General features: G+C 41.8%; 1 protein-coding gene across 3 annotated transcripts in view; it reads left to right on the top strand.

Annotated features, from left to right (window-relative positions):
• Positions 1-6028: 6028 nt before the first annotated feature.
• SSBP2 (single stranded DNA binding protein 2) overlaps positions 6029-14413 on the top strand; it is a 297333-nt gene continuing 288948 nt past the window's right edge. For all 3 annotated transcript variants that reach the window (XM_058524470.1, XM_058524560.1, XM_058524385.1), the window contains exon 1: positions 6029-6144. In XM_058524470.1, coding sequence (XP_058380453.1) covers positions 6083-6144 — 62 coding nt within the window. In that variant the 5' untranslated portion in view covers positions 6029-6082. The remainder of the gene's footprint in view (positions 6145-14413) is intronic.

The raw sequence follows: 14413 nt of genomic DNA, 5'->3' as shown, positions 1-14413 counted from the left end.
ATCTTTGGGAACTGAATGCAATATATAGGATGGAGCCCAGTTGGTTTCAAAGACTTTTTGAGCACTCCAAAATAAAATATTTAAAGTGCCCTCTATATCTTTGGCAAGTATGTATGACCCTGATAATATAGCTTACTATTGGCCAGTGGCTATATTCAGCACTTGTCTTAGACAGATTTTTAATACTGTTAAAGAGGTTAAAAACATAATAAATTTTTTTTTGAGGTTTTTTTTTTTTTTTTGTGAGGAAGATCAGCCCTGAGCTAACATCCGTGCTAATCCTCCTCTTTTTGGTGAGGAAGACTGGCTCTGAGCTAACATCTATTGCCAATCCTCCTCCTTTTTTTTTTTTTCCTCCAAAGCCCCAGTAGATAGTTGTATGTCATAGTTGGACATCCTTCTAGTTGCTGTATGTGGGACGTGGCCTCAGCATGGCCGGAGAAGCTGTGCGTTGGTGCGCGCCCGGGATCCAAACCCGGGCCACCAGTAGTGGAGCACGCACACTTAACCGCTAAGCCACGGGGCCAGCCCCCACATAATATATTTTTAACCCCTTATTCTTAAACTATTTCAACGTAAATAAAATATGATAGTGTTATAATTTGTCATCATCTTTTTTTGCCACACTTGGTTGAAAGGATCCAATTATGTTGGAAAATTATGAAAAGCAAATGCAGTAGGTATTTTTTTTCTACATTTCCATTCCCAGCAGAAGGAAATGACACTGCCTGGAATGTTGCACAGCCTCCCTCTTGAGACTGGAGCTTTTGTCAACTTCAAGAGTGCAAAGGTATCATATTGGCATAACCTTAGTAGGTGAAAACCCATTGTGAAGATTTAGGAATGCACCAAAAAAATATAGTAATACTTTTGAATAAAGAACACTACTTGGCACACTTCCTATTACATAACTTTCAACATTTAATGACAAAAATCCAGCCAGTGAACACTGCAACACTTGGAATTTGTTTTGCAAAATGTGCTAAAGTGTGTGAAATTGTCATACATCGTAGCCCTGTTTTTTCATTTTTCCTCATCTTCAGCTTATGCACGATCTTTTTATCAGGAGTATTTTATTTTATTCCAAATTACTAAATTTCAAATTCTTGATGGCACTAAAAAAAGACTAGGCACTCTAGAGATGAAACTGTTTAGAACAGGTAGATCTGCATACTGGCTCTCCTAGCCCACTCGTCAGTGTTTATGAATATCTAAGCTGGGATTTTAAAAATCCAGGGCAATAGGTTAAGAAAACAGTCATTGCCTCAGATTAACTGATGTTAAACCAATAACAGTGTGTCAAATAATGTTAATTCAAGGCCCCATTTCACTTATTATTCTGGAATAAGAGTCCATGTTGCATAGTATGGTCGTAATAATAATATAGTCTGTTCATTCCATTACTTTGGTACGTGGCACGTAAGCAGTTTGTGAATTGAGCATGCTGGTCTGTTCTGCCTGGGAGTGAAGTTTTACACAGTAGTTTGAGTGACGAACATCTCAGAGCTTGCTCACATTCCTCTGTGGAACAGTCACTTCTGGGAGAAAGAGGTGCGGCTTCGTGGTCTGGGAACAGGACTGGCAGCCAGGAACACGGAGTTCTCATCCTGGAACCAGCTCTATTTCCTTTATGGATCAGATCATGCTCATGAATCTTTCTAGGACTCAGTTTACCCAGCTTAAAAAGCTGGTTAGGAAAATCTAATTAACTAGGGTATACTGAGTATTAATGAATGGAAATCTGTTAAACGATTTGAAGTGAAAAGTGATATGAATGTAAGTCAAGAGATGTTATTTTCATAAACCAATTAGTTTTATGAAACAAATAAATAATAGACTAGTTTTGTCGTTTGGAAAAATTACGTAAAAACAAGAAAATTCATTTAAATGTCTACATAGTTTAATCTTTCTAAATAGATATTTTCTACTCTAAATGCTTTTCTTTTCTAAGTTAACATGCTAGGTATTCTGTGTGATGCGAACAATTAAATTCATGATTAGCTTCCATTTAAACATAAAGAAGTAGTCTCTTTGTTCTATATAGCAAAGGAAAATCTTTTCTGAAGTTCCATGCACTGTAAGAATATAGACATTATTAACCTAAATGTTTTAGAGAAAAAAATAGGATCAAACAAATGTATAGTCAATCTAGAGCTTGAGCAGGGTAGTGTAAGGAACTGCCTGTTTAAAATGATAGACTTCCAAGAATAAGATGCAGGTTCCAGAAAAAGAAAATTGTACATAGGTGCCCAAACAAGATGGGAGGAAAAAAAGATCTAGTGATTGAGTAACTCTGGTGTTCTATATCTGAAACAAAAAGTAAAAAAAAAAAAAAAAAAAATCAACCTCAAATGCAAATGTTCCACTCGGTGGCTCAGCTGGTCAGCACTCCCCTACTGAAAATCCAGCCCCTCAAGATTAATCAGCCTCCTGTGTGAGGTTAAAAAAAACCAAAAACTTCTAAAAAATATATTGTGATTCTTTATACTAGGAAGCTTTAAATCTCCTATCCCTTCCCCCTTTTTAAAAACGAAAACAAACAAAACAATGGATCTTCAATTCTGTGTCTGGGATCTCAAATTTGGCTCTGAATATGTGTTTCAAATCTCATTAATTACAATATTGGCCCCATGAGATAAAGTTGCTGATGCAAAGAACACTCTTTGTACTCAAAATAATTTGAACAAGGGCAAAGAAACATTTTATTTACATGTATAAACATTAAGAGGAAAATAAAACAGAGATGGTTCAGGTAGCTGCTGAGATGTTTTAATGATAATTGATTTGATTACTTAAGCTTTAAGGTTACCATGTATAGGAACAGTCATGTTTTTACTTAGTGTATTTGTTGGATGATAACATTCTTGTAAAGGTAACTCTGACATTAACTTGGCAAGTTCTGAACTAAGACCTTTTAGCATTTTATTCTTTCCAGATACTAAGACCAAATTGTTCTGAATTCCATACCCCACTGTGTAGATCTATAATTTATTTATTTTTTAAATATCAGAAAATATGCCATTACCCAAAAGACTCTTCCATGCAACAAATCTGGGTAAAAACAAATCAAATGAATAAATTATAGCAGTAGACAGCAAACAGCCTCTCTTGTTTTCTTCTTTTTCCTCTCTTTTTAGGATACAGTAAATTAAACCACGGCTATTTGTGGTCTTGTACTATAAGAACACATGTGGTCATACATTTTCATCCTACTAATGAATTTGTTGGCTCAGTGGGTAGAAAGTAAAGTCCACTGTAAAGATGTCTTAATGCCTTACATGGGGAGGGTCATCTGCTACATATAGCCACAACCTAAAAATGTTGCTTTGAGATCTGATGGTGCCCATTGGCTATCTTTAAACGGATACTAAAGAGCAGAGTGAAGCAGCCCTGGTTATATATAAGAATCACCTAGAGTTTACAAAAAAATACAGATGCCTGGGTCTATGCCCAAGGATTCTGATTTAGTCAGTCTGGGGTGGGGTCCCAGATCTTATGTTTAAAAACAAACAAATAAAGAAAAACCAACAAAAAATAAATCCTCCTAAGGCTAATTCTAATGTGCCACAACTGAGAACCATAGTCAGAGAATCCCAACACCAGTGCAAGGATAATAACGAATTTGTAGATAATGGTACAAAGCCTACTCTTGGTTTTTAATGGAAACTTTATTCCTGGTGTGGGCAGGAGCGTGGATCAGCAGCTGCCAGAGTTCCCTCCTTGACATCACTCTCTAAGCAGCACCTTATAGGGAGTGTTCTATGGGTGATGGAGCATTAAGACACTAATAATTTTCTGGGAAGTAGAGAGTTGAACAATAAATTACATAATGCTAACCTTGAAGGTAGAGTCTGTAAACAGTGGCCACCTTATATACATTTGAGCATTTTGAGCCAAAGTTCATCAAAAGAGAGACGCGTACTGGCTCAGTGTCACCCATTCCAGTTCTTCAGAGTCCCCGAATGCCACGTCTCCACCACCAAATCTCTGCAGGTCATTAGAAACAGAAAGGAGAATTTCAAGTTAGAAATGGCAAATTACTTCTCTTGGAACTTAATCAACTTAAACCAATGTGATTTTTCTCTTTCTTTACTCTCCCTTCCTCTGTTGGCTGAATTTCTGTCCTTTTAATAAAAGTACTTTTATTTCTCTTATATCCTCTTATCATAGTTTCAGTCCTCTATTGTTTTTGTCATCTTCTTTTGCTATCATATTCTATGGCTTCTTCATTTAATTGTTTTTTTATTCTTCTTTTCTATCTTTTTACACTTTACCTTTTCCAATTTTTTTCATTTTCCTTAACACCAGTATAGGAGGTCCTTCCTCTTCATTTTTCCCAGTTTTTGATTTATGATCGCTTGCCAATCCCTTTTCTGATTCTGTTTCTCATTTTTACTAACTGCCCTTCCTTAACCTTCTGTTGATGTTTTATTCCTATCACTTGCTGTCAATGCCCACACAAGCCCATTTCTTTCCTTTGCATCTATCTCTGTATCTCCATATGCATTTTTATGATCCTACTTCTAAAAGGTTAAAGCCATATGTGAGGAAAAGAAAGGTGCCTTTCCCCATTTGAATCCTATTTTGTCTCCCCTCCCATAGCTGTTTCACGTCTATTCATCCTTTCTTGACGTTTCCCCCGTCCGACCCCCACCTGTACCCTCTCTTCCCCTGTCACTCCCTATTTGATGCCCATCTCTTCTTTCTAACCCCATTTGCACTCGGTCTGATTTTACAGCCAAGGATCTCCACAAGATAAAGGATGGAGTTCTATCGGGAACCAGGTTGTGTGTGTTTCAGAAACTTTTGCGTCTTTACTGAAATGGGATTAGGGGCTTGGATCCAGAAATATTCTGGGGCAGCCCTTCAGCTCTGGCACAGCCCTTCAGCTCTGGCACAGCACTGCACACCTTGGAGTGCGGCTGGGGCCTATTCTGATGGACAAGGACAAGGACGTTTTAAATGCCTTCTATGGCCCTTTCCACTCCAGGGGTCAGGATGAGTAGGCATGACCGACCAAGGCTGGATAACCAGGCCAGGAGGCGGGGATGCCTGGGGCCCTTTCCTGCAACGGATCTGGAGGGGAGCTGGTTGCATGGGGGCGCCGCGGGCTCCGGGCGTGGAGGGGCCGGGACAGGGGGCCACCGAGGCCCCAGGAGTCACCGGGCCATCTGTGGGAGGCAGGCTCACCTCTAAAGAGAGGAGGCAGGCCCGAGGGAGGGTGCTCCCCCGGGACGCCGGGTGCGGCCCCAGGGGCCAGGCGACGCCACCCCAGCGGCGCCAAGGGCCGGAGGCGCAGTCCCTCCCCAGGAGGGAAGGCGAGTCGCTCCCGGTGGCTCCGCCAGAAGGTCGAGGGAACAGCGCGTTTGTCCCTCGCCAGTCAGCCCTCTGGGAGCAGGGCGGGGGCGACAGACACCCCAGGGAGTAGGGCTGAGGGCAGCGGAGATCAGTCCCGGGTACCGGCGCGGGGTCACAGGCAGGAGAGGAGCGGGAGAGGGGGCTGGCGGGGGCCCCCCGGGCCGCTGGGGCCGTAGTCTGTCTGTGTACTCGGCGGGCGCCCCGAAGTCTGGGGCCGCCGGGGCTCCAGCTCCGCCGGCTCCTGCCAGAGACTAGACTCCAGGCCGCACTTTCGCCTCCTCCCGGCGCCTTCTCTCCAGTGAGGAGCCGAGCGCGGGCGGCGCGGGGGGAGGGCCGGCGGCGGAGAGAACAGCCAGTTGTTTAAAATCCTTCTAGAGCAGTTTCTAATTCCCCCCTTGCGCCGGGGTTCGGAGGGGGGAGGGAGGAAGGAGAGCGGGAGGAGGGAGGAGAGCGGAGAGGGAAGGAGGGAGGGAACCCGGGAGGGAGGGCAGGAGGGAGGAGACTGCCGCTTAGGCTGTAGCCGCCACCGCGCGCTTCGGAAGGCCGGAGGGAGGGGGAAGCCTGTCAGTCTCGCGCGTTGCCTGGGCGAAGGGGGCGGAGCTTTGGCGTGGGGCGGCCAATAGTGGGGGTGGCTGCGTGGGTCGCCATGGGGACGGGGCTGTTCCCGGGGAGGCTGTGATGGGTTGACAGGTGCGTGACAGTGGGAGCTGCTCTCGGCACAAGCATGTACGGCAAAGGCAAGAGTAACAGCAGCGCCGTCCCGTCCGACAGCCAGGCCCGGGAGAAGTGAGTGTCTCCGCTTCTCACCCACCTCCGCCTTCACACGCGCGCACACACACGCACGCACTCGCACACTCTCTCGGAGACACACAGACACCGACACTCTCCGCCCGGAGAGAGCCGGGGGTGTGCTGGCAGGGGGAGGGGTACGCGAGGTGGGGGCGTGCGGGGCGGGGAGCGGCTCTTTCCCCGGAGGGGCCCGCGCGGGGCGGGCGGCCTTGGGGGGGCTGCGGGCGGGAGGGAGCGCGGGTGCTGGGGGGCGGCGGCGGCGCCGGTGGCGAGGATGGAAACTTGTTTGGGTGATTGAGGGAAATAACCCGCGGGTTCACCTCCTCACAAAGTAACTTTCGGGCTGGGGCCCGGGGCTGCAGGGACCCCGAGAGCCGCCGGGGGTCGCGGGAGGGGGCGGCTGCGGGGAAGAGGGCGCGCGGTGGGGAGGTGGTGTTTGGAGGAGCGGGCGGCCCGAGGGGCGCCGCGGCGGGGCTCGGGGGCCGGGAGCGCCGGGCGAGGCGAGGGCGGCGGTGCCCGGCGCGCGGCGGGCGGAAGCCGGGCGCTGAGGGCCGAGCGGGGCCCCGCGGGGCGCGGAGGGCGTGTGCGGACGCGGGCCGGGGGGCGTCCGGGCTGTCGGCGGCTCGCCGAGGGGCGCGGGCTCGTGGCCCCTAGCGCCTGGCGGAGCCGGGCGGGGGCGGGGGGCGCCAGGGCGCCGCTGAAGTTTGGGAGTCTGAGGAGGACCGCGTTCCCGGGGAGGAAAAGTGCAGGCGAGGAGGGAGCTGCTGGAGCAGCCTGGCGTCCCTGCCTCTCGCGGCGGCCGGGAACTTTTTGTGGAGACTTGCTGCCTCCCGGAGGTCGGGGGCCCGGGCGGCCCCGGCGGCGGGCTGGGCGGCTCCCGCGGCGGCGGTCGGGGGCGCGGAGGAGTCGTGGGAGCGGCGGCGGCCCGCGCGGGAGGGCTGTCCGCGGCGGGGAGGGCCAGGGGTCCGGAAGGGCTTTTGCAGGAGGGGAGCCGCGCTGGGGGGGAGGAGGTGTGGGGTCGGGGTGTGGGCAGATACAGGTGCTAACTTCGGTGGGAGCCCCGAGGGGGCCGGCGAGGAGAGAGCCCCTCCCGGCGCGGGATGCCACGGTCACGGCACACTGCGAAGCGGGGCTGTGTGCTGCTATTCTTACGTACTTGTAACGGTGATTTGGTTGTTACTAAAAATGAGAGCGAATAGTGACTGTGACCACTGAGCGAGAACCCGTCTTTTCTGTGCCGCAGCTCAGTGATTCCCAGTAACCACCTCCGCTCGGAGGGGAGGCTCATCCTTGTCATTGAACGCACCCTGCCTTGCCGAGGGGGCTCAGACCGGGGAAAAGAGAGAGCATCTCTCAAAAGCTACTCGGTTACCTTGCGCACGGAAATAGCTGCGTAAATAAAAACCCAGTGCGCAGACGACCGAGTTTCCCTCGTTGCTTTAGGCAGTTAGTAGTGTTGTCCTGAAAGTTTCTTGTGCCCCAGGGATGGGAACATTTCCTAATCTTCGTGTTGGCAGCAACACACACAATTCCCGTAGGATTTAGGGGTGGCAGGCCTTGATGTAGCAAAACAAACAAACAAAAATTGACGGAGAAGTGCTGTTTTTTTCCAGAGGTATTTTCTGAGGAGCTACAGTTAAAGATCTTGTTGGTGTGACAAGGAATATATAAAAGAATTGAAGTTTAGAAATAGCAGTCTAACTTGTGTGCATTCATCATTTGGTTGTGATATATCTGATAAAATAAAAACGTTTAGAGGAGGATGTTTTAATGATTACAGAGTTATTTGGATTTCATACTATGGGGAGTGAGGAATTGAAGTGTATTGAGGCATAATCTTATTTATTTTGGGGGTGCTTGAATTTGAGAATCAAAATAATTTTGAGTTTTAGTTAGACTCCCAGGAGTGGCTGAGTCTAATCTGTATCCTGATAACTTTGTAAATTTTTTTGTGTGTGTGTGTGTGTCTGAGATAATGAGGAAGTTGGACCTGGTGTGTCTGTGGTCCTCTCTAGCGCGAATTCTGTCATGAATACAAATAATTGCCACTTCTGCTGTCAGATCTACCACACTGAACACTAAGTAGCATCTACTCTTGTAAGCAAAGTGGTGAGCGTTCTGCTAGATGGTGCTATTTGATTTAAATAAATTTCTTCCATTCATTATAATTGGCAGCAGGAATCCTGGACTGGCTTGGCTTATGAACTAAATATAGGTGAAGAGGCCACTTCTGAAGAATTGACAGTGGCTCTTCTGGGTTAATTGTTGTTGCATTAATTTTTAGGTGAATGTTGTTTGAATCTAAGACAAACACTGAGATAGATTCTATTTTATAGAATAAACTTAGTTTCATTTTGGTGGGAGAGTTGTTCTTTTCGCTCATTTTTTCCCTTTATGTTTACTTGGGACTTGAATGGCACTATTCTACAACAGTCTACTAAAGTCTGAAGATAGGAATCTTGAAGTTGTCCTTAAAATGGATGTGATCAGATTAAAAAAAATTTTTAAAGTGGCAGATTTTAAAAAGTACCTGAGCAAAGAAGAATTCTCTTTTAGGAAGCAAATTAGAATTGTTCTGATCTTAAAAATCTTGGAAATAATTTGTCAGTAATAAACACGTAAATATTTATTTTACTTTAATAAAAACATTCTGGAAAATGTGTCATTATTATGAATAATGGCATACACATAAAAATATGTATTGGTTTATAATTTATCAAGAAATGTGTTTTCTAACTTGAGTTTATAGTGAATAGCTGACAAATGCTTACCTATATAATTATATTTTTGCTTTCTCTTTTATTAAAAAGTCACTATATGGGATACTTGAAATTAATTTATAGGTTTTACAATTTCTATAATTTCAGTATGCAGTTCTAAACATAAAAATAGAATCAGGTTAATTACTTATTTTGTTGTTTTAAAAACCAGACAGATCAAGTCTATACCAATGTTTGGATTAGGTTTAATTATGGAGGGAGTGATTGAAAACCCTTGGAGAGAGATGGGATGTTTATGTAATAATTTAAATTCTGATCCTGTTAGGTCATTTCCTCCTTTAGCAGGCTTTCTTTGTAATACTGATCACAATTGTAATTAAGTAACTATGTAATTGTTTAATGTCTGGCCGCCTCTAAAATATAAGTTTCTTGAGGGCAAGGGATATACTTCTAATTTCTTCTCTGAGGTATCCTTGACATTAAGGATAGTGCCTTTAAATGTTGAAAGCACCAAATAAACACTTGTTGAATAAATGAAGATGTTAGACTCAAAGGACTTTTTTCAGTGTGAAAAAATTTTTTTTCAATGATCTTTAAAATAAGGGCTTTGGAAGTTTGAGTTTCATATTCTCTAGCTTAGATGTATTTCAAAAATAGCCAATAACAAGACAACAGTAATTATTTGTCATTTTATGTGCCAGTCACTGTGCACTTGATGTATATTTTCTCTAATTCTCTCAACAATTCTGCAAGATAGTGATTTTTTTCCTCCATCAAAGAAATAAGAAAACTAAAACTCTGATTAGTTAGGTACCTTGCCCAGGTGATACACGGCTAGCTGGGTTTCTAACAAAGATTTCTCTAACTTTAGAACCTGTGGTGAAGCTGAGAAATATATTTTCCAGTGTACCAGATTGTCTTCCTGATTGAGGATAGGATGCTACAGATTTAGGGAACATTATTCCATAATCAGATATAACAGACTTGAAAGATTTGATCAGGTATGCAGCCTTGCTCACTGTGTACCCTGATGCTGATACCCTCCGTTCTGACAGACTGCAGACGTATGAGGTGTGGGGAAGGCATAGAAATTTTAGGAGTGAAAATTAGGAGCCTAAAATAATGAAGAATCCTTGTTTCTTCAGATTTTTTCTTCCAGGAATTTTGTTTGATCACCTAAATTTTAAAATTAGATGTTGTTGTTGTGAACAATTCCTGTATGAAATTGCTGAACTTCAAGCCACACTGTATGCCACAGAAGGAATAACTGGCACCTGCAAATAGATAAGTGGTGATACTACTTTTTTATTAAACTATTTTGATCCTTTAAAATTACATAATAGCATAGAAAGATGAATCTACTATAAAACAAAGTTGAACATAAGATACACATACTAGACAATGACATTATATGAAGTAAACTTGTCAGAAACTACAGATATCAAACTGCATCTAACCTGGGGCTCTAAGAAGTAAGTTAGTTTTTAAATTATGAATCTTTTAATTGAATATACCAACAAACAAGTACCATATGCTCATTTTTAAGTGGTTAAAGTCTACTGAACATTTAAATATTACTCTATAAAAGAGAAAGTGTGTAGGCATTAGTATCTGCCAGCATCACCTTATTCCCCTCTTTTTTTGTTGTCACACCCCCTAAAAAATTATAAACGTTCCTTTCTTCTTTTCTGAAAGAAATAAAGTTAAGACAAGTGAATACAAATCTCTTCAGAAACTTGATTGCTGAGCAGTTAATGCGGTTATCCAATTTAAGATTTCTAAAACTAGTGAAGGAATACCTTTATGGGAATGAAATTTTCTATAAGATATTAAATTGACTCTCCACTTCCCAATCCCCAGGATGTTTCCTCCAAAATACTAAACAACTTGTGTCTAATATGTCATCTTAGCTATGAGAGTTTTTCTTTTGATTGATCTCTTTTCCATTATTTTAGAAAAAGTATCAAAAAAATGATTTTTTGAAGGTACAAACCTAAAGAAAAAAATGTATAAGATGTTGAGAGTTAAATTTTAGTTTTATCTGGAGAGTTATTTTGACTCTCAGAAATCGTATTAATATTGCAATGTATTTTTTCAGAGCTGTGAAAGAAAAAAATGAAAGGTTTATTCCCACACTTGAGAGCTGGTTTGCATGTAAAACTGCTTCACGATGAAAAAAATTATTAAATTTTAGTTGCTCTGCAGTAATGGACCAAATGTGTCTTACATCTTCAGTTACTACTGGAAAATAGAATTATTTTGTTTTAAAATGAAAACACATACTGTGAGCAGGGGTTGGAATACCACGTTGCAGTTTATTAACATTTCACCCCAATAGTTTAGAGTTAGAAGTAAGATTTGGGGAAAAAAACATTTTGAATTTAGAATCTTCTTTCTTCCATGGAGATCACAACTATTAACATTAATGTTGGGACATAGGATTGAGGATTAATGTACTGGATTTAAAAGACATGGTACTACTTCTGGCAATATATAATTTAAAAATATGTATTGAAGATAATTATAATTTTATTTTGGAATCCGTGGGAATATTCTCTACTATTGTGTGTACATTATTGCTTTGACATTGGTATGGGAATGATACGAAATATTTGCGTGCTAGTGACATATTGTTGGTTAGTAATATGTGAGCCTCTGTAAATATGCTGAAATATTAATTTTATTAATAACATTGTTTCCCAAAGCAATAGAATAAGATATATTTGTTAATATCTGAAGAGAGTTTGAAATAAAAAGTAAGTGGCTATATTTAGATTTTAAACTTATCAGATTTTGTATATGTTTTACATATGTAACATCTATTCATGTAAGGTTTTGTTAAAGTATGTATGTAACTTAACATGACTAGGACTAGGAGAGTTATTTGACAATTATGCCAAAACCCCATGTATGCTACAAAAAGTGATCTGAAGGATAGTCCACCAAGATTTATGTCCTACTTGTTTTCAGTAATGTTAAAGAAATAGTGGAGGGGCTGGCCTGGTGGCGTAGGGGTTAAGTGGGCACGCCCCGCTGGGGTGGACTGGGGCTTGTCAGTTCGGATCCCAGGAGAGAACTGACGCACTGCTTGTCAAGCCATGCTGTGGCAGCATCCCATATAAAGTAGAGGAGGATGGGCACAGATGTTAGCCTAGGGCCAATCTTCCTCAGCAAAAAGAAGAGGATTGGCCAAGGATGTTAGCTCACGGCTAATCTTCTCACAAAAAAAAAGAAAAAGAAAGAAAGAAATAGTGGAGACTCTTCTTACCTTCCCCAAACTGTGTATCTTATTGACTGTGTGAAGACGTTGAAAAACAGGTGGAAAAATTGTCTATGCAGGGAAGAATAGTTTTTCCAGCTAACTTTTAATAGCCCTATAGGCTATGCAAATTTATGGTTGGTCATAATGGGTAATTGGTAAGTTTTGTTAGAGTAGGTTAATAGTTGAAGATTTTTGAAAAGTGGAGCTAATAATGTTTTTGTAATATTGATAGGACCAAAAATTTATCTGGACTCAGAAGAGCCTGTACAGTACCAGTGCAATGAAGGAATTAATTATTCATTCTTTGTTCATCTTTAAAAGAGAAACTTCAGTTGTTGTCACTTCTTTAGTAATGACAAAACTACTCTTATATTCTACTTTAAGAATTTTGATTGTTCTATTTGATGTAGGACCCTAAACAGTTTTCCGTCAGTAATGAGCTGTTATAACATTTTAAATCACAATTCAACTGGACTGAGCTTGAACCAATGATCTGACAGTCTCCTATTTTTGATCTGTATTAATTTTGCTTCATGGCATATCAGACAAGTAGTTCAGCACAGAAAAAATGGTTGAGACTGAAGTATAAAACTTTATTCTTTTTTTATATTTTTAAATAGTTTCTGTAATTGTAGGTATAATATAGTTTTAATTACTAATATAGTTTTAATTTTTAATTATTATAACCTAAGCCATATTAAAATATGGTGAAATATTTGTGAAGGTAAGACTAGTAGATGAAAATTTATATGAGGCTCTGTTCATGTTAAGTTGAGAGAGGAGTTGAAACCAAAACCTGGCTCTCACCTGAAGTTGATGTGGTTATTTTTCTTTAGCGATCTGATATTTGCCTTGATTCTCTTTTTATTTACCTTCTTCAAACTTGAGAAAGAACCAAAAGCTACTTTATTGATGGAAGCAAGTTAGGTAAATGAATTATTCTATTAAAAATGATTTTATTTAAATAGGATTAAAATGAATGTTTTCTGTAAAATAGCAAAATCTTAAATACTACCTAAAGACCTTGTGGAGTTTTGTCATACAAAGTTATTGTTTAGTGTAACAATAATAGCAGTGCTTTCATTTGAGTATTTTGTTTATGTTTGGCACTTTACTTGCATTGTCTCTTAATCTCAAGAATTCACTAGACTGTAGATACTATTTTCTGTTAATATTACAGAAGAAACAGAGGCTTAAGAGTTTATCATGCTTTTGGCTGCAGGTGTCAAAACAGGAGATAGAAAATGGCTTAATTGATCAGGGTTTAAAAATAAATCTCACGTAACAGGATGCCTGGAAGAGGTAGTTTCAGAGTTGATTCAGTGAATCAAGAGCGTCAGGCTTCAGGACCAGCTTCTCTGCCATCCTCATGGTTTCCCTCTCATGAATGCAACATCCCAGCATCCAGTTCCCAGTATCACTTCGTCATACAGCCAAGTGTAAAGGCAGGAAGAAGGGCAAGGTTTTTCCTTCTTCATGTCTCATTAATCAGAGAAGAAAACCTTTTCTTGAAGTTGCATAGCAGATATCTTATGCCTTATTGAAGAGAGCTATAAAATTCCCTTCCCTAAACCAATTACTGACAAAGGTAATGGGATTACCATAATTGGCTTAAATCAGTCCTCGCTCATCCTCTGGGCTGGAAACATTGCTCCCTTGTACCTGAACTACCTAAACAAAACTGGGAGTCTTTGGCAAGGAAGATGTATCTTGAGGATTTGGAGAGAATGAAATGGGTTCCTGCTTTCATGGAACCTACTTTCAAGTTTGAAGGAGAAACATATAATAGTAAACAAATAAATAAATGTAGTAAGTATAAACCAATGTGACTGAAATAAAAAAAAATGTAGTAGGCAGTATCAGAGGGTCATAAGTGCTGAAAAAGTAATACAGTAGGCTGATGTAATAGAGTGGCTGATGTAATAGAGGTATGATTAAATGGGAGGTTACATTAGATCTGGTAGTCAGGGGAAAGTTCTTGGAGAAGGAGAGGTTTAAACAGAAACCTGAGTAATATTGAAAGAATCGGTTCTGAGAAGATTTGGGGTTAGAGCATTTCAGGCAGGGCTAATCTACCATTGAGGAAATTCTCAGCATCAGCATAATTGCTCAAGGATATGTGAAATATGAGCCAAATTTGGGATGAGAGGATGCTTCCTGGAGCCTGGCGTTGGTTTTTACTGAGAAACTGGGTGGTGGGTCTAGTTTATCTGGGTTTTCCTAGGTAATAAGATTGACTATCTCTTACCTCCCAAACCTCAGGGATCTAGTAGTTCCTAATGAG

The sequence above is a fragment of the Diceros bicornis genome, chromosome 1, assembly GCF_020826845.1.
Source record: "Diceros bicornis minor isolate mBicDic1 chromosome 1, mDicBic1.mat.cur, whole genome shotgun sequence".
NCBI classification, from domain to species: Eukaryota; Metazoa; Chordata; class Mammalia; order Perissodactyla; family Rhinocerotidae; genus Diceros; species Diceros bicornis.
Note: the sequence above shows the minus strand (reverse complement) of the source record. Positions and strands in the feature narration are given on the sequence as shown.